At 43.5% G+C, this 21,014-nt stretch overlaps 1 protein-coding gene across 1 annotated transcript in view; it reads left to right on the forward strand.

The window, feature by feature from the left end:
• Positions 1-319: 319 nt before the first annotated feature.
• The window catches only part of manbal (mannosidase beta like), a 60,732-nt gene continuing 40,037 nt past the window's right edge, over positions 320-21,014 (forward strand). Inside the window, exons 1-2 of the mRNA XM_038803490.1 lie at positions 320-384; positions 8,807-9,049. Coding sequence (XP_038659418.1) covers positions 8,900-9,049 — 150 coding nt within the window. The 5' untranslated portion in view covers positions 320-384; positions 8,807-8,899. The remainder of the gene's footprint in view (positions 385-8,806; positions 9,050-21,014) is intronic.

Consider the following 21,014-nt stretch of genomic DNA (forward strand, 5'->3'; position numbering starts at 1 on the left):
TTGTCTAAGGGAGTGGGCCGGTTGCATTGCAAACTGTTTGACGCCTGGCACGAATCTCTTTTTTGGCCTCTCCTGCTATTCACTGGCCTCATTTCGCTGGAGAATCCCAGACACTCTCTTCACATTTAAAAAAATAATTAGAAAGGCACTTGACGGATTAAGACCGACAGGACTAGCGGATTAGGATCTGGAAAGTTTAGACCAGCACAGAGATGGTGGGCCTCCTTCTCTGCCGTAATGATTGTATGAACTCCGGGGATTTGAAACAGTGGACAGTGTGTGTGGAGCTGAGTTATCCTGAGGGAGGGGTGTGAGGGCGGGACTTCCGGCCGTCAAAGGGGGTTGAATGAAGCGCAGCTTCCTGGGGAATGAGGAGGGCGGATGGTGAGTGGAAAAGGCCTGTGAGAAGGGAACCCTGAAGGCGGCGGTAGCTGCTGCAGACTTGCGGCAAAAGCTGAGCTCCCAGTCCCTCAGTGGGCCGCTATCTGTGTCCTTGCTCTGTACTCCGCGCCTTTCTTTCCAATAAACTGGAGCTCTGTGGCCGGGAGTAGCGACAGCAGCTGAAGCGGCGCCACATTGTTGCCAGAGTGTGGCTACTTTGTTAGAGTTTAAAGAGGAGCGTGTCGCGGCTTAAAGGCTCGAATGGGGGCTGTATGCTACCGTTCGGGGCTTGCTTTTAAATGGATGCTGCAAAGAAACCCAGGGTTTTGTCTGGTTATAAAGTTTAACTTCACGTTTCAAAGGGAAGGTCGACGCTCCAGTAAAGAGGCTGGAGTGTGTGTCTGGGTTTGAGCGCTGGAAGGCCATAAGGGGCATTGATTCTCTAATAGTGCTATAAATGTTGAAGTACAGTGTGAAGAAGCTTTGAGATACTGAGATTATTTATAGTGTGGATTGCAAAAACCTACTCGGAATAATTATGAAGGGCTGTGATTCAGAAGGAAAAGGCTATTGTGATTGGGCAGTGATGGGTCATCAATTTAAAATTGTCATTAAGAATGAGATGGGGGGGATGTTCAGAGAGATGTCTTCATGCAAATAATAATAATATTCTTTATTAGTGTCACAAGTAGGCTTACATTAACACTGCAATAAATTACTGTGAAAATCCCCTAGTCGCCACACTCTGTTCAGGTACACAGAGGGAGAATTCAGAGTGTCCAATTCACCCAACAAGCACGTCTTTCGGGACATATGGGAGGAATATGTAGCACCCGGCGGAAACCCACGCAGACACGGGGAGAACGTGCAGACTCTGCACAGACAGTAATCCAAGTCGGGAATCAAACCTGGGTCCCTGGTGCTGTGAAGCAACAGTGCTAACTACTGTGCTATGACACATATTTTTATATTATAGCCAATACCTGTCTTTGCTGTAAGCTACTTTTTCATTCCTTTAATTGGCATGTATCATAAATTGCTTATATTAGGATTTATCCACAAGTAAAATACCAACAAACTGCTATGCCCATCATATTCAAACAGGCCAAATAAGAAATAAAAGCATGGAGAGGATTAAGTTGCCTGGGCTTTGCTCCCAGATTACAGTGTTTGGGGATTGCAGATTGGACACTTGTATGTCTGGTATTGATAGTTGAAGGACAAGGATGAAGCAGGCAGGCAGCTATAAGCATGGTAGGTAGTAACATAATTATATAATGGTATTGGAGAAGAGGTGAGGGAATGTATTTTGTGATCGTAATTTTTGTTTTACCTATGCAATGTAGAAAAGAAGCACTGTTAGAATTGAATCCAGAAAGGTGTGCACTTATTGTCCAAATATTTTTAAGGATTTTTTGCTTCTTTCTAAACGTAACTAATTGCCAACAGATATACCCTGTATTATACTCTGTTCTATATGATTCTAGCCTATCCACCTCAAATCATATTTAGTGTACCTTTATCATCACTGCAGACACACTGGTGGAAGTTGTAATTCAGAAATTATTCCAGAGCAAAGTTAAGAGGGCAGGCTCCTACTACTTAGATACTTACAGGAATGGGAGCAGGCTTTTCTACCTCTTAAGCCTGTCTGTCATTCATTGAGATCATGGCTGATCTTATCTTTATCCATCTGCCTTGGCTCCATATACCTTTGGTTTGCAATAATCTATCGATCTCAAGTTTAAAACAAGGGAGGACGGTGGTTAGTCGAGCATATACTTCTGCCACACGGTGCTAACTCAACAGTAAACTATCATAACATTTGTACACTTCCATCTGATCTTTTGTCCCCTAAAACCTGCCAGTAGAATTTGCAATCATGGGTTCTTCGCTATTCCAGATGTATTATTGATGCCCTGAAACTTGAAAAGCTGAAAAAAGAAATCTTGCTTTCATCTCACCGAGGAGGCTTCAGGCTAATCCACATCCAACAACTTGCTCTGAAAACTCTGCTCACATTTTGACAGCTGAGTGAAAAATTGTACCACAGTAACAGAATTAGCAAAATTTTAAACCAACAGTGTTCCAGATAAAACTGTCCACGCCATTCTTTTTTTAAAATAAAATGCATTTGGCCTGTCTCCCAACATTGAAGGATCCTGTCAACAAAACAAAATCAAGGTTTATATCCACAACGTCGCCAATAATTACTATTTTGTCCTTGGACTATACCCTACCTATGAACTAAAATTTGTTGAAATCTGCTTATGGGTTTTTGATACATTATTTGTAGTCTCACAGGTGCGGAATCATTACCTCTGCACAGCTTCAGTGGCAGAGGTAATTATTAATAGTATATACTGGGTGGCACGGTGGTGTATTGGTTGGCACTGCTGCCTCACTGCGCCAAGGATCTAGGTTACTATCTATGTGGAGTTTGCACATTCTCCATGTGTCTGCGTGGGTCTCACTCCCACAACCCAAAGATGTGAAGGGTAGGTGGATTGGCCACACTAAATTGCCCCTTAATTGGGAAAAAAAAAGAATTGGGCACGTTATATTTATTTTAAAAAATTAATAGCATACTGTTTTTTACAGGAGAGAGATTGACACCGTTTGTGAAGAAGGGTTTCCTAATTTCTCTCCTGAATGACCTGGTTATGTTTTGTGCAGGCTTCCTCCAAGTTTATATCCATCAGAGCTTTGAATTTTTTTCAAACTCCTTAGAACCTCAGATCGATCACCCCCTTATCCTTCCATATTTGAGAAATGCAAGCCTAGTTGATGCAAGTTCTCCTTGTAATCTAACCCTTGGAGCGTTGTTACTCTTTAAGTGAATCTGTGCTACCATCCTGCCAAGGCCAAAACTCCTTTCCTAGAAATGTGTACATTACTTCCAGGGGCTTTGGGGAGCTGTGGAAAATCTTCCCTTTCTCTCATTATAAAGATTGCATTCCTTTAAACCTTTTTGATTATATTTTTTGAACCTGTCGACTGCATTTTCATGACCTGTGCAGATGGATCCCTTTGAAAATCCGCGGTTCCACCATTCAAATTGTACTCAGGTCTGTCCTTTCTTTGATTTAAAATGAATGACTTCACACTTGTTTGTGTTGCAATCCACCTGCCACAGTTTTGCCCACCTTCATTTATGAAAGTATTTTAATTTGTGCAGCTGGAAGCATAGATTTACTGTGACACCATTCTCTGTGTCATTGGCAAATAGAATATTTGGTTCTGTATTTTGTTATATAAATCATTTCTAGTACAGTGAATAGTTGATCCCTCAACACAGATTCTTGAGGAACACTACTTGTTACTTCTTTCCAATTTGGCTGCATGTTTATTGATTCGCTATCTTCCACAGTTCAGTCGAAACCTAAACGAGGCTAAAACAAATTGCTTTCAAACCCATGAGATTTAATTTTAGCTTTTATCTCTTCTACATAGATCCTTGTCAAATATATTCTGGAAGTCCAAGTAAACTGCATTCATTGATATTCCTCTGTCTCCCATTTCAGTTTTTCTCTTCAAAAAATTCAGTTAGATTATTTAGACACGACCTAGCCTTTACAAAAGCATGTTGGCTCTTTCTAATCAGTGCTCAGTCCTTAGTTATGGATTCTCAAAATGTAACTGCACACGGAAGAGTTCTGTTTGTTTTGAGGTACATGTATGTCTCCTGTCTTCTGGACCACCTGAGTGAAGCTTGAATGAAATCTAGTTGTTCAAAACAGGAGCCTTTGGTGCAATTACCTGATCAGACATGTACTTTATCTCTATGGTACATAGCATGGGAACTGTGTTGTCTCCAAAACCAATTTTTCACAACCAATGGGTATATGTGAAATCTTTCGACATGTCTTACAGCAGTGGGAGCCCAACTACATGGGTTGGGCTTCTTCATTGCAGCTTTTGTTCTGCAGGTTCCAGACCTATTCTGATGATGTCCATGCAGACCAATAAGTAATACAGGACTGAATGGTCAGGCTGTGAACTACGTTTATCCATGGACATGAAAAAGATTTATGTCCAGTGGTTGTGTCTGTTTGCCAATGGTGACACTGCTATCTATGGCCAAGCATTTGGGGACATGTCCTTGATCATTTTAGTGTTTCTGTTTCACACAAACCTCCGAATTGTTAGGGGCTGATCTGACTCCGGGCCAAAGCAAAATAAAATTCCCTCCTGCAAGCAGTAGCTCTGATACTACTTTAGTTTGACACTAAACTGTTTGGAACAGCAGTTACATTTCCTCGCATTAAAAAGCAGTTACATTTCCTAGCATTTTGCCATACCTTAAATTTAGCTTTTCTTGAATATTTAAGTAATAGAGCTAATAAAAGTTTGAATGCAGCAGCTAATAAAAGCAAATGTTTCAAATATGTTGAGTTCTAACTTCCATACAAAGTAGTGTACACAATCACACCTTTCATTTTTGTTTGAGAAATCTTTCAATTTCTCCAATGTTTAAAAACCATTTTCAACTTAGGGTGCATTCTCCGTCACCGCATCATTCTTTATTGTATGTCTTTAGCTCTAACACATTTCAGCCAGCCATTATTTCCTTTTTTTCATTAGCACTTGGTTCCACTTTTGATACACAATGTTCTCCTTTCTGTGTTACTTCAGGTTATTGTATTTTAAGAGAGATGATGTGACACCTGGATGGGAACTGTTCATTCTGCTCCTTCGGTTTTTATGTTCTTTAGTCTATAGGCTTGCAAGTAATCCCAATTTGCAAATGGAAAGCAGTGTCAGACAGATCATATCGTGCAAGGAATACAAATAATACACCATTGCCAATTTAAACTTTCTATTGCTTTGCAATAGTTGCATAATGTCTTGGCGGATAAATCTGATCATCTGCTGCTTCTCAGCTCTTGGAACAGTCACAGTTCCCTCAAGGACAATTTAATCAAAACCTTTGCAAAAAAGTGCAGCATCGTCCACTTTTATATTAATTTAACATTTTTCTGAAAGATTTCCCAAAGGCAAATTTAATCTTTGGAAGTCCTCCTATGATGACTTATTTGGCTTATCTACTGCTGGCATCAAAAGAAAAGAGAGAAGCGGTGTCATTTATACACAACAGTATTTGGATTTGGTTACAAAATAAATGACTTGAGACGAGGTACACGATGACCAGTTTATAATATTTGTTCTTGTAAGCTTCTGAAATCAAAATGTAAATTGGGTATTCAATAAATTAAACTGAACACTTTTTTTTATTGCTTAATTTCATCTCCGCTAGATGCAATGATCCTCTTCTTTGTCGGTGAGCAAGACTGATGTGACATTGACAAGGGTATTCAATTTTGCAAGTGCCACTAGACCGTTCTCCTTTAAACTGTTAGTGCTGAAATTATCTTCCTCAAGCGCTGGTTTCAGTTATCTCTAGGCAATTTCTCTGCCACTGCACTGTTTTCGTGACTTCAACTGAAATGCCCATCTTAATAATGTGCTACCCGATACGTCAGGGCTCTAGGTAATACCAGTGTGAGATTCTTTTGTAGAGTTATTACAACTGATTATTCTACATCAGGGGAGGTGATGATGTAGTGGTATTGTAACTAGACTAGTATTCCAGAGTCCCAGGGTACTTCTCTGGGGACCTGGGTTTGAATCCCACCATGGCAGATGCCGATTAAATATCAGGGATTAAAAGTCTAATGATGACCATGAAGTCATTGTTGATTGGCACAAAAACCATCTCGTTAGCTAGTGTCCTTTTCGGGAAGTAATGTTCCATCCTCATCTGGTCTGGTCTCCACATGACTCCAGAAACCCAGCAATATGGTTGACTCTTAAAATGCCCTCTGAAATAGCCTAGCAAGCCACTCCATTCAAGGCTGGTTAAGGATGGGCAATAAATGTTGGTCCAGCTAGGCAATTGAATTTTTTTTTTAAAAAGTTGCTTTGAGACTAAATCTGAAAAAAAGGGAAACAAACACCAGTGAAGAAACGTGCACGTGCAAAATAAAGGAAAATGTGCTGCTGGGTTAAAATGGTCACAGATCTATAATCCAACAGTTTGCTGAATGTTAAACTGAAATTAGCTGATCACCTACAATCCATTCAAGTGCCGACCGAAGATCTCTGATTGTTACGCCGACCACTAAAGAGGACGACTCCCCTTAATTCCATACTTTGAGTCAGTCGATAGAAAGATTTGGGGTATACAAGGCTGAAGAAAAGGACTTTTTTTGAGTTAACCAGTTTCACGCTGATCATACAGAGCTTGTAGAAAATAAAAAACCAAGGAGTCGTCACCAGTGGTTGTCTAGCTAGCAGAAATCCATTTGATTATGCTCAGAAAGTTGAGTGAAGATTCACCCTGATGGGTAATGGAGAAGAAATTCCAGGAGTACTTTGGGACTTGTACACAGGACTACATTCCCGCTGATGGTGCGGTGCAATGTATAAATGTATATATTTCTCAGCTGTATTCATTGTTGATGAGGAAAATACCTTTTGTGTGGTTCAGTGTATTAGTTGTTCAACAAGTAATGTTTTAGTTTTTTAAAATAAAATTTAGAGTACCCAATAAAATTTTTCCAATTAAGGGGCAATTTAGCGTGTTCAATCCACCTACCTTGCACATCTTTGGGTTGTGGGGGCGAAACCCACGCAAACACGGGGAGAATGTGCAAACTCCACCCAGAGCCGGGATCGAACCTGGGACCTCGGTGCCATGAGACTGCAGTGCGAACACTGCGCCATCGTGCTGCCCCAAGTAATGTTTAGTTGATGTTGATTTAGCTTGTTTGTCACAGTAAAAGTCTTAAGATTTGAAATTTTATCGTGCGATTCCTTTGTTCTGGTCACTGGGAATTTCCTTTCTCTTTTACGGTCTTCACAGTGATATTAATGGGTGGCACAGTGGTTATATTACTGGAACTGTAATCCAGAAGCCAGGGTAATGATCTGGAGACCTGAATTTAAAACTCACCATGCCAGCTGGGGAATTTAAATTCAGTTCATTAAATAAATCTGGAATTTAAAAAAAACTAGCATAGTAATAATGACCGTAAAACTATGAATTGTTTTTTTATTTCAAAACCTCCAGATCTACCTGTGTCATAAAGGAAGGAAATCTGCCACCATTACCCGATCTGGTCTACATGTGATTCCAGACCTACAGCAATGATGATTTATCTTCCACTCTGTCCAGTTCCTCTGAAATGGTCTAGCAAGCCATTCACTCATATCATAAATGTAATTGGGCATAAGTTATAAAATCTGGCCTTGTCAGTGGTGTCCGCATCCTGTGATTTTTAGAAATATGTCCAAATGGATGTAGAATTTCCAATTTTCAAGGAAAAATTGTTGTTTTGGAATTTTCTTTCTGAATCAAATAAAATGCTTATTGCTCTTTCGGATTCCTGAGTAAACAGGGTGAGTGACTTTTGTGAATTGGAGTGTCATCCATCAGGAGTGTCTATTGCAGACATGGACGTGAGCTGCCATTTTTTTTGTCACTTTGGAAAGACCAGTTGTAAAATTGCCTGTAAAGTATACAAGAAAGAAATCTTGAAATTAATATTGGTTTTCAATCCTTTCTATTGTAAATGCCAGTCCACTCAGTCACACTCTCTCTCTGTGGACTGGATTCTCCAGTGTCAAGATGCTCCGTTTTGCTGGCAGCCTGGAGTTTCCCGACGGTGTGGGGCTGCCCACAATGGAAAACCCCCATTGACCAGCCGGCGAAACAGAGCAACCCGCTGGCATGCTGAACCAGAAATTTGGCACAGCGGGATGGAGAATCCAGCTCTCTCTCTCTATTTCTCTCTCTCTCTTGCTCTCCTCCCCCTCTCCCTGCCTCCCCCCCCCCCCCCCCCCCCATTCTCTCTCTCTCTCTCGGAACCCTTGGAAATATGCATTCCCATATGTGTAGGAACATTTGGGGGCTGGTTTAGCTCAGTTGGCTAGACAGCTGGTTTGTGATACAGAACGAGGCCAGCAGCGCGGTTCAATTCCCGTACCGACTGAGGTTATTCAAGAAGGCCCCATAATTGCAATCTTACCCCCTTGCCTGAGATGTGGTGATTCTCAGGTTAAATCTCCACCAGTCAGCTCTTCCTCTCCAAGGGGAAAGCAGCCTATGGTCATCTGGGAATATGGTGACTTTACATGTTGATTCAAAGTTATTGCAAAATGTTTTTTTTTATTAACGTAGTAACACTACAACACACATTGAGTCAGTAAAAGTGAAATCTGGCAACAGACAGACGGCAATTGACTGAGCTTTATTGAGGTCCAGCGATCCCAGTTGGAAAATGTATGCATCAACTGAGAACAGTATATTTTGAAACAGTGAATTTTAAATCAACACTGATGGATTATGGCTTTTATAAATGTTAGATCACATTCATTAACCATTTATCGTTGACTATGTATTTTCTGACTTTTTCCCCCTTAGGTACGTAACGTGGCAGAATAAAACTAAAATATTAGAAAACTATAAACGGCCTCCAGAAAGGCACACTGTTAATTCAGCAACTACAGCAGAAGAATGGCTACAGAATTTGATCTGTCACCTCCAGAAATACCAGAACCGACCTTTTTTGACAACGTTCTACGCTATGGCTTGTTCCTAGGGGCAATTTTCCAGATTATCTGCATATTGTCTATCTTATTACCCTCGTCTAAGTCACCAGAGCCAGTAAGAACATACTCACTCACCTTTTCTTCCTAATCTGAAAAAAGATGATATTCCTGACTTGAAGGGGAGCGAGGAGCCATTATTGGTTATAGTTGTTGTTGACATACTCGAGTAATGGGCTTACTGTCGAAACTTTTCAGCTTTTAAATACATAGTCTTGTATTAAATTGAAAAATCTCTCCATTTAAATGTTCATCATATTCGATTTATCATATGGAAATTAAGTATATTTTCATCATTGTGCAACGGTGATGGGGGCAGTGTGAGGGTGGAATGTTTTCTTTGATAGGCAGAAGTAATTTTGGGTGGGATTTCTCCCCACTTGTCTGACCCTGCTGTGACTTTTTTTAAATTTAATGTTCCCAATTCTTTTTTCCCTGGCCTATCCACCTACCCTTCCACCTACCCTGCACATCTTTTGGATTGTGGGGGTGAGACCCACGCAGACACGGGGAGAATGTACAAACTCGACACTGACTGTGACCTGAGGGCCAGGATCGCACCAGGGCCTTGATGTCGTGAGGCAGCAGTGCTAACCACTGCACCACTGTGCTGACCTTCACCGTCAGAATATGCCCTTTTTTTTTTGTTGCCCTTGCTTCCATCAGCAGCACCATTGGCAACATGAGAATGGGGGAAAACTAGCTGGAGTGCTGAGCCCTGTCCTGTCGCTGCTGTTTTTGCACAACGGGGCAGGCAGTAATGGGGACAGAACAAGATTTTGGCAGTCATTTATTTTTTTTATCCCATCCTTAAAGTTGCAAAGCCAATGCACCGAGTAGACAGGGCAAGCCCTTAATCCATCTCATTGCTTGCTCCAAAAACCAATCCAAATTGAATCCAATTCATGGCCTCCACACGAGACACAAATAAGATCCAAGCTGACAAGAAAGTCATTACACCTCATCTTGGCTTGATCTGACACTCGACCTTGGCCAAAAACGGGCAGCAAGGTGGCGCAGTGGTTATCACTGCTGCCTCACGGCGCTGAAGTCCCAGGTTCAATCCCGGCTCTGGGTCACTGTCCGTGTGGAGTTTGCACATTCTCCCCGTGTTTGCGTGGGTTTTACCCCTGTTTTGTTATGCTCTTGACGTAGCATAAGCTGCTTCCTTGATGTACACTCTGACAAAGGAAGGTTCAGACTTGGAGTTAGCTTTAACAAATTTATTAAACTGTTAAGAATTCTCCTACTTGGATTCTACTCTCCTGTTAATCCTGCTATAGCTACTCAGACTATCTAATCAGTCTGCTACAATCCAGGTGGTGGGCGTGATGTGTTCAATCAACCCTGTGTACTCACTAAGTGTCTCCACTGGAAAGAGAAAGATCATGTATGCTGTGTCCATGTATATGGGTTGGTGTAAAGCCCTCCTGTGGTAGTCTCACCTCTGTGTGTGTCTTGAATGCCCATTGGTCGTGTCCTATCTTACTGGCCTATTTGATTGAATGTCTGTGTGTCATGTCTCTGGTGCTCCCTCTAGTGTCTATCTAGCCTACGTGTATTTACATTAACTCCTTGTGTATTTACAGTGATGCATATCACCACAACCCAAAGATGTGCAGGGTAAGTCGATTAGCCAGGCTAAATTTCCCCTTAATTGAAAAATTAAATTGGTTACTCTAAATTTATAATAAAAAAAACAACCTTGACCAAAAGGACTAGCAGCTGAGATTCAGGAGAAAGCTTTCCTCCTCTATTTTCTTCCTGATTGTCAACCTAAAGACCACCTGTTTCTAATTAGTCATCTAGTGGACACTCCCCCATCCCTCCTTTATATTCCCCACTAAGGAGGAAGTATATCTGTGACCTGCTAACATGATTAGTTTGATCAGAGGCCTGGGAGAAGGGTTGAGCCTCAACTGTTCAGTGAGAAAAACAGATTGGCGAGAAGAAACTGAATTCATTCCCTAATTATATTTTTACTGTAAATTTAGAGTACCCAATTAATTTTTTGCAATTAAGGGGCAATTTAGCGTGGCCAAGCCACCGAGCCTGGACATCTTTAAGTTGTGGGGGCGAAACCCACACAAACATGGGGAGAATGTGCAAACTCCACATGGACAGTGACCCAGAGCCGGGATCAAACCTGGGACCTCAGCGCCGTGAGGCTGCAGTGCTAACCACTGCGCCACCGTGCTGCCCGTCATTCCCTACTTTCATGGGATCAAAGGCAAAAAGACCACCCAAACAGGACAGTGTTTGAAATATCCACATTTCCCAGTCCCGTGGCAGAGCCAGCAAGACATGGGAATCTCCGTTCACACTGGCGGCACTGGTAAATCCCACCAGTGTGAAGGGCTGGAAAATCCTGGCCCCCATTTCTGGTAATAAAAGGTTGTATGTAAATCAAAGAAGGTATCCTGTGGTATATTAAACAATGTTTAAAGTATTTAGTTATAAATTATTTACCAAAAGTGTTATTTTTGGTACATATTTGAAGAGTATTGTAAATTCTTCTCGGCCAATATTTGTCTTGGCACGATGAAAGCTATCTGAGTTTTCCACATAGTAACAGCTGGAACTGAAAGTAATTAATTCACTTGCTGCCTTCCAGTTAGGAAATATTGTACCTTCATTGAATGTGAATGTAAAGTTACGTGGACCCAAGACTTCACAGACCCTTCGTCTTTTAATTTAGTATATTTATAATTACATCCCCAGCCAAGACGAGCGAAATCCATTCTCAGCTAAGTCTCTTCATGCATGATGTGGAGATGCCGGCGTTGGACTGGGGTGAGCACAGTATGAAGTCTTGCAACACCAGGTTAAAGTCCAACAGGTTTGTTTCAAACACTAGCTTTCGGAGCACTGCTCCTTCCGAGGAGCTGCGCGCCGAAAGCTAGTGTTTGAAACAAACCTGTTGGACTATAACCTGGTGTTGTAAGACTTCTCTTTATGCAGTGAGGGAAAAAATAGACACCTGTTTGCAACTGAGCAAGTAGTGTTATTACATGTGGAAACTTTCAACCCCTATAGATTAACCATCCTACCTGAAGGAGGGTGAAGAGAATTGGTGATACAGCACAACTAATTAAAAAAAAATTATCTTCCTGTTTTGAGTTGATATTTAAATTCAGTGTAAATTGATAGTTAACCTAAACGTTATTGATGAACGTGAGGAAATTAAACATAAGAATGTGGTGAACCTTTCAATCAAAGGAAGAGCTAATGAGCAGAGTAAGGAAGAGTTACAGCAAGCATTGAAAGTAACTTTTCGTTAAAATTATCCTTGAATTAAACTTATCCTTGAATTAAGTGAAAGTCAGTCAATGTTAGTTTCTTTGTTTGTTTATAGGATGTGGGCACGCTGGCTAGGCCAGCATTTATTGCTCATCCCTAGTTGCACTTCATAAGGTGGTGCTGAGCTGCCTTCTTGAACCGTCGCAGTCCTTGAAGTGTAGGTACACCCACAGTGCTGTTAGGGAGACAACTCCAGGAACTTGACCCAGCAACAATGAAGGAACAGCGGAGTTCCAAGTCATGATCAGGATGGTGTGTGGTTTGGAGCTATACGTGCAGGTGGTAATGTTCCCATTCACCTGCTGCTGCCCTTCTAGACGGTAGAGATTGTGGGCTTGGCAGGTGCAGTTGAAGGAACCTTGGTGAGTTGCTGCAGTGCATCTTGTAGATGATACATACTACTGTGCACCAGTGGAGGGGGGACTGGAAGGGTAGGATGCCAATCAAGCAAGCTGCTTTGTCCTGGATGGTGTGGAAAGAATATTGTTGGAGCAGTACTCATCCAGGCAAGTGGAGATTATTCCATTACATTCCTGTCTTGGCACTAGCTTGATCCCTTGTTTGGAGGGATTTTTTTATGAGGAGAGGTTGTATAGTTTGGGCCTGTACACATTGGCGTTTAGAAGAATGAGGGGTGACCTTATGGAGACATAGATGTTTCTCAAGGGGCTTGACAATGTAGATACTGAGGTTGTATGAGAGTTTCGGTTCAGAGGGCATAATCTCAGAGTAAGGGTTCGCCCATTTAAAACCGAGATGAGGAGGAATTTCTTCTAATGGGTAGTGAATCTGTGGTCATTAAGTACAGTCAAGGCTAAGATAGACAATTTTTTAATCCATAAAGGAATCAAGGGTTCTGGGGATAATGTGGGAAAGGAGAAATGTGGATTACTATATCGGATCAGTCATGATCTCACTGAATGGCAGACTCGATGGGCCAAATGGCTTACTTCTCCTATCTTTTATGGTCTTAACGTTAGGAACTTTCTCCTACCTGACATCAACTGGTGGAATCAGCAAGTAGCTAAATTGTACAGATCAAATGCCAGTTTTCTGATGAATAAGTTTACTTCAGTTTGAGCTGAACATTGCTCTACTGTGAAGGAAATGAAAATCTGCCATCTGCTCTTATTGCAGTTAATTTACTGTGTCACGGAGGGCAGGACTGATTCAAAGCAGTGAAATTGTCTGCAACGTTTACTACCTGAGCTCAGACTAATGGCATTGGGCGAGGTACCAACTGATGACTGGCATTTGTGAAACTATACCGTAGGAAGAAATTGATGCCTTCAGTGAGAAAATCCAAACAAATAAGAAAATGGAAGAGGCGGAACATGGGCGGGGGGGGGGGGGGGGGGGGGGGGGGGGGGGGGGGGGGGGGGGGGGGCAGGAACTTGCATAGGCACCAAGGGAGGAAACCATGTGCTGTTGCATTAAAATGACCAAAGCACATTATTTCCACATCAAGTTCTGTAATTATATAAGCACTTTAACATTGGTTATCGTGAGTGTATTAATATGTTAGCATGATTTGCTCACTACCTAGTCGGCACTAAAAGTGTGAAGTGTCAAAACAGACTCTGTAAACTGTTGAAAGATTTACTTTCTGAACTAAATTTGTTCTAATTCCAGATTAAAGGACACCTCTTGTAAACTGCTATATGTTAGACTGGAACAGGGTACCTAAGGCAGGACCGCACATCCAGTTCCTGTAAAAGTTTCCCACACTAACTACTAAACATGGGAACAGGGGCGGGCCATTCAACCCCTCAAGCCTGTCCTGCCATTCAATTAGATCATGGTTGATCTGTGGCCTACCCCATATACCTACCTTTCATCCATATCCCTCAATATCCTTGCTAAACAAAAATCTATCTCGGATTTGAAATTAACAACTGTTCTAGCGGTTTGTGGGAGAGCAGTCCAAACCTCAACCACCCTTTGAGTGAAGATGTTCTTCCAAACATCTCCCCTGAATCATAGAATTTACAGTGCAGAAGGAGGCCATTCGACCCATTGAGTCTGCACCGGCCCTTGGAAAGAGCACCCTCCCTAAGCCCATATCTCCACCCTATCCCAGTGACTCCACCTAACCTTTAAGGGCAATTTATCATGGCCAATCCACCTAACCTGCACATCTTTGGACTGTGGGAGGAAACCGGAGCACCCAGAGGAAACCCATGCAGACACTGGGAGAAAGCAAACTCCGCATAGACAGTGACCCAATCCGGGAATCGAACCTGGGACCCTGGAGCTGTGAAGCAACTGTGCTAACATCTGTGCTACTATGCCCCCCCCCCCCCCCCCCCCCCCCCGGTCTAGCCCTAGACAAACTAGAGGATGATTATGGATTGTTGGTGCTGTGCCCATGTCAAAAGACTCCGGGCAGAATCTTCTGGTCCCACTGGCAGAGGAGAGCTTGGCGGGTGGGGGAACCTAACTTTGCAGGAGGCCAAATATTTGTTTCCTGATGGCTTGGTGAACATTTGCAATTAAGTTCTTGGGACTTTAAGGGCAGGTCGAACTTCCTGACTAGCAATGCAAGAAGCTATTTTGAATGCATTGGCATGTTGAGCATGCTCTTAGAAGGCCACCTCACTGGAATTAAGTTTCCCCACCAGTGAGAAACTAGAACGCTCATATTCATGGCTGTACCTAACAAGATAGACTTCTTCCATGATTAACGGTGAGTTGCCGCTGCTTTGTCATATTTGGGGGATCATCTGTAAATGCCAACCTATTCTTGAGACCAAGCCGTTGCAGAGCAAGTTGCATGGAGGATGACCAAGGAAGGGTGGAGCAGTGATAGGCAAAGATGGAAAGAATAATGCAGGAAGTCCTTTATATATTGGGGCAGGACCTTCCATCCCATGAGGTAATGGCAGGGACGGTGAGTTCCTGCCTGCCCCACTCGGCGAGCTCCTCATGGATGTATATCTAAATTAGTTGAACAGCGCATGATAGCACATGGTTAGCCATCCCGCACCACGGCAAAATCACTCTCACTTCGGTGCCCACCACCAAACTTGGACTCCAGAATTGAAGATTCTGGATCATGTCACTGCATTAGTGACACGCTCCGCTGAATAGATAGCAATGCTTGATCGCACTTTTAATTTCCCACAATAACCAGCATGGTATGTATATTATGTAGAGTGCTATTGTAATTACCCACATCAGAGGTAGTTAGTGGTTTCTGCAGAAGAAAGGAAGTGAGAGCACTTGACTCTCTTTGATGTGGCCCAAGAGCTGTCAATCAAAGCGAGATAATTATAAACATTGCAGTTAGTTTCACAGCAGGCTTCTTTCGGGCGTGATGGTGACTCAGTGGGTAGCTCTGTTCCATACTGTGCCAGAACAGGTGCCGCAGTGTGACGACTAGAGAATTTTCACAGTGACTTCATTGCAGCATTAATGCAAATCTACTTGTGACACCAATAAAGATTATTATTACTGAAATCCACTCAAAAATGATATTAAACCACCCAGTGTGTGTGGGAGCTGTCAATCACAGCCCAGTAAAATCAATTTCACAGTGATATGAACAAAAGCCTTGCAGATCAGGGGTGCTTTGTCTGCCAGAGCCACCAGGTGTATTGCACAGGTGAGTTTTAAAGCAGTGGTTGTTTCACCCTTTTCTCTGTCTGGACTGGTCTCTAGCTTCCAGGCAGAGGTCTCTGTAATGGGGGACTTCTAGGCAGGGGTCTGTAATAGTGAGCTTCCAGGCAGACGTCTCTGTAATGTGAGGGGCTTCCAGGCAGGGGTCTCAGTAATAGGGGTCTTCCAGGCAGAGGTCTCTGTAATAGGGGGGGAGGGGGCTCCCAGGCAGGGGTCTCCCAATGGGTGGGTCTGGTGGAGTGGGGTGGGTAGGATTTGCATTGTAGTGGGGAGGCGCCCTTTGGGGGTAACTCTCTAAAAGGGTTTGCCCCTTGGCCCACCGTGAGGTCCACCGTACCAAGGCCACACTGGGAAATACCTGCACCAATTGTCGCCCATGTGAATCCTGGCCGAGAGGACCGGAGAATCATGCTGGCTTGAAGAATCTGGTGTCCAGTGGAGAATCCAGAATCTGGTTTAAATGGATTTAAGTTCGTGCAATGACATTACCGAGATTGTCAGGAAGGATACATATTTCAAATAGAATATTGACAAAATGCATTTTGTTTCATGAATATAATATGAAATCAATATTTGCTTGTGTTTGAGATAGAACTAAGTTTCAAGATCTATTTGCAGTGTCATAAAGTTTTTATGTCAATGTTTGCACTGGAAAACGTGATGATTGAGCATATTTCAATTCTGTTGTATATAATATTGGTAATTTAGTGTATTTAGATAGTGATGGTTTGTAATATCCTTTGACTGCGTTTCCTATAACTTGTTACTAGTTACTTCTTTTTGCATAACAACAGAGTGAGTCTGCAGTACATTGGAGCCAGCTCATTCTTAGGTTGAGAACGTATTATTTTTTGTATTTTTTTGCTTTCTTTCAAAATGCATTGTCTTTTATATACGTTCGACCCTCACTAAAGCCTTCAGTGTATCCCCTGGTTCAACTTCAGTGCTGACGCTGCCTAATCAGCTGTCAATTCATGACCGATATCCTGGGGTAGGCACTCGCACAGGTCTTGCCTGACCAGCTACTTATATTACTGACACAAAAAAAAATACTGTGGATGCAGGACATTGGGAAAAAAAATGGAAAATGCTGAAAATGCTCAGCCGGTTGAACTGCAGCTGTAGAGTGATAAACCAAGTTAACACAATCAGAACTGTGAAATGTTAGGTTTTAATTCAGTGCAGAGACGGGGGTAGGGAGAAAATAACAAGAGAAAGGGTCTCTGATAGGATGGAAAGCAGGAGTGACTTAAATTGACCACAGGACGGTAATGGGACATATAAAGAAACAAAAAGATGGGTCTCGAGCTCTGATCCAAAATTGTCAAACTCAAAGTTAGAGTTAAAAAGGCTGTAAAGTACCATCAAAACATGAGATGTTATTCCGTGTGCTTCATTGGAACAGTGTTGGAGTTGGAGACGGAGGTCAGACTGGGTATAAGACAGAGAATTAAAATGACAGCTGACTGGAAGCTTGGGGTCATCCTTGCAAACTGAACAGTCGGTCGCAAAGTGGTTTTCCAACCTGCGTTTGTCTCTCGAATGTAGGAATTTGCATCATGAGCAACAAAGACATTATCAAGTAAACCATTGTTTCAGCTGGGGCCTTGGGGTTGAGAATGGAGGAGAGAAAAGGGCAGGTGTTGCATCTGCTGTGTTTTCAAGGGAAATGGCATTTGGGGTGATTGAGGCATGGGCCAGGGTGTCTTCTGCTCACTTAACTTGTATGATTTTTGGGGATTAACCAATATCGACCGTAAACCCACTGACTCCGACAGATACTTTAGACAAATTTCCTCCCCACCTTCCAGTAAGGAACCCCGCTGACCCACGATTGGATTCCCCTGGTCCTTCCCCCCACCACATGTACACAGAAAAGCCCCAACCTCTATAGAATCCTTAGTGCAGAAGGAGGTTATTCGGCCCATCAAGTCTGCACCAACCCTCCAAAAGAGCACCCTACCTCCCACAAATCCCGAAAGACATGTGCTGGATTCTCCACTGGCGGGATGCTTCATTTTGCCAGCAGCCTGGGGGTTTTCTGACGGCTTGGAGCTGCCCCACAATGGGAAACCCCATTGACCGGCCAGCGTAGCGGAACATCCTGCCGGCGGGATGAAATAGAAATGTGGCGCGGCGGGAGGGAGAATCCAGCTCATGCTATTTGGGTAATTGGACATTTTGAATTCCCCCTCTGTGTACGCCGAAATGTGGCGACTGGGGGCTTTTCATAGTGACTTCATTGCAGTGTTAATGTAAGCCTACTTGTGACAATAAAGATTATTATTTCACTCTCCCCTTTTCTTTGCACCTACATGTGCAAGAGATGCAGCATTTTCCCTTTTACCTCCTCCCATCTTTTAATTTAGAATGATGTGCACTCCTCTACATTGGGGAGACTAAATGCAGATTTGCACAGTGGCTTTGGGAACATCTCTGTTCAATCCACCAAGGTGACCCTGACCTTCTTTGCCATTGTAATTCTCCACCCTCTGCCTTCTGGCCTCCTGTGCAGGTCCAGTGGAGCACTGCTGAAGCTGGAGGAATAGTACCTCATCTTTCAGTTAGGTACTTATAGATATATACAATCCTGACAGTGCAGAAGGAGGCCATTCGGCCCATCGAGTCTGCACCGCCCATTTGAAAGACCACCCCACACAGATCCAATGCCCGTCCTATCCCTGTAACCCACCTAACTGTTGGACACTAAGGGGCAATTTAGCATGGCCAAACCACCTAACCTGCATATCTTGGGACAGTGGGAGGAAACTGGAGCACCCTGAGGAAACCCACGCAGACACGGAGAGAATGTGCAAATTCCACACAGTCACCCGATGTTGGAATCGAACCCAGGTTCTCGGCTCTGAGGCAGCAATGCTAACTACGGTGCCGCCCCCTTGACGACTTTCTGGACCCATTATCAAATATAACAATCTCCGAGCATAGCCACTACTCCCATTGTTTTGGACAGCAGGTATTGGTAACATCTGCTCTTTCCATCTCCACCTCATTTAGACCCAGCATTTGTATCTTTTATCTGTGCCATTACTGTCTCCTTTCCAGCGCACCATTAGCCCTTTGGTCATTTAACCTCTCCCATGTCTCTCTTACAGTTAAAGACCTTCCCTTTTGCCCTTTATTCCCATCTCCCTGCTTCTATTTAAAAGCTGTTGCTTCTCGAACTCCTGATGAAAGGCCATTGGCTTTGCTCCTCTCTCCACAGATGCTGCTGGACCTGCTGAGCATTTTGAAGCATTTTGTGAAGTTATCACTTATACAGGGTAGCATGGTGGTTAGCACAATTGCTTCACAGCTCCAGAGTCCCAGATTCGATTCCCGGCTTGGGTCACTGTTTGTGCGGAGTCTGCACATTCTCCCCGTGACTGCGTGGGTTTCCTCCGGGTGCTCCGGTTTCCTCCCACAGTCCAAAGATGTGCAGGTTAAGTGGGTTGGCCAAGCTAAATTGCCCTTCAGTGTCCAAAATTGCCCTTAGTGTTGGGTGGGGGTTACTGGGTTATGGGGATAGGGTGGAGGTGTGGGCTTGGATAGGGTGCTCTTTCAAAGAGCCGGTGCAGACTCGATGGGCCGAATGGCCTCCTTCTGCACTGTAAATTCTATGATTCTATGACAATGCTGGTTGTTCTGCCATTTGATGGTTTGATGTTTGGAGCTTGACGTGAGGACTTGACAGGATCAAAAGATACGGGCAGAGTCAAACGTTGCAGGGACAGACAAATTATACACGAAGAAAGAGAATGCGTGACAGACGGGATTTAATGGGAACAAGTACCCTCTCTAAAACCTATTCTCTTAGCCCATTCTTCTTTAAACACGAGTGGTAACAGTTACCTCTATCTCTTCATTTTGCTTCATTGTTTTAAGGGAAAGGCCTTCTGTTGAGTCGGGAAGCTTATATAATCACTGCAATAATTGGGATATCTCATCCAAGTGCTGCATGAAAAACGAATGGATGAGCTGAAAGTGCCATCTCTCTGTTGTACACTGTATCTCTGAAGAGTACCTGTCTGAAGTGCTTTCAAAAACTTGAAGTCCCTCGGAATCTGGTGGGGTTTTTTCTCTTCAGTACTGGAATTATTGTTTTAAAACAAAGCTATAATGGCTTATAATGGAATGACATTTACTTCAGATATAATTGCTTTCCAAGTAGTCTGCAGTTGATGAATCTGAATTTATTGATATTTGTGTCCAGTGCGTGTTTTGACTTGAGATCTCAGTTGAAATTTATGTTTGCAGCTGTGGGTAAAGTTTTCATAGAATTTATGTGCCTTTTAGGGGGCAGCACGGAGGCACAGCAGTTAGCACTGCTGCCTCACGGCACCGAGGTCCGATCCCGGCTCTGGGTCACTGTCCGTGTGGAGTTTGCACATTCTCCTTCTGTTTGCGTGGGTCTCACCCCCACACCCCAAAGATGTGCAGGGAAGGTGGATTGGCCACGCTAAATTGCCCCTTAATTGGAAAAAATGAATTGGCTACTCTAAATTTAAAGAAAAAAGAATTTATGTGCCTTTTAGTTTTTTTTTTTAAATAATTTTTATTGAAATTTTTCGATACAAACATTTACCCCTATTACATTTTAAATTATAACACCACAAGTCCCCCCTGGAAAAACCTCCCCACGCCCTCCCCCGCGCGCGCACCCCCACCCTCCCTCCCCCCCCCCCCCCCCCCCCCCCCCCCCGCGCTCTCAGTCTAGCAACCAAACCGTTTTTCCCTTTCTGCCGATGGCCTCGGGCAGTCATTGCCCGCGACCCCCCGCTGACGTGCTCCCTTCGTTGCTATCCCCCCCCCCCCCCTCCCTTCCCCCCCCCCCCCCCCCCCTTTTCTCCCCGGGTTGCTGCTGTTTCGGCTTCCGGTTCCTATCTCTGATCCAGAAAGTCAAGGAAGGGCTGCCACCGCCGGAAGAACCCCTGTACCGACCCTCTCAGGGCGAATTTGATTCTTTCCAATTGGATGAAGCTTGCCATGTCGTTTAACCAGGTGTTAACGCTTGGTGGCCTTGTGTCCCTCCACTGAATCAAGATCCTTCTCCGAGCTACCAAGGACGCAAAGGCCAATATTCCGGCCTCCCTTGCCTCCTGTACTCC

Source organism: Scyliorhinus canicula, chromosome 7, assembly GCF_902713615.1.
Source record: "Scyliorhinus canicula chromosome 7, sScyCan1.1, whole genome shotgun sequence".
Classification (NCBI taxonomy): Eukaryota; Metazoa; Chordata; class Chondrichthyes; order Carcharhiniformes; family Scyliorhinidae; genus Scyliorhinus; species Scyliorhinus canicula.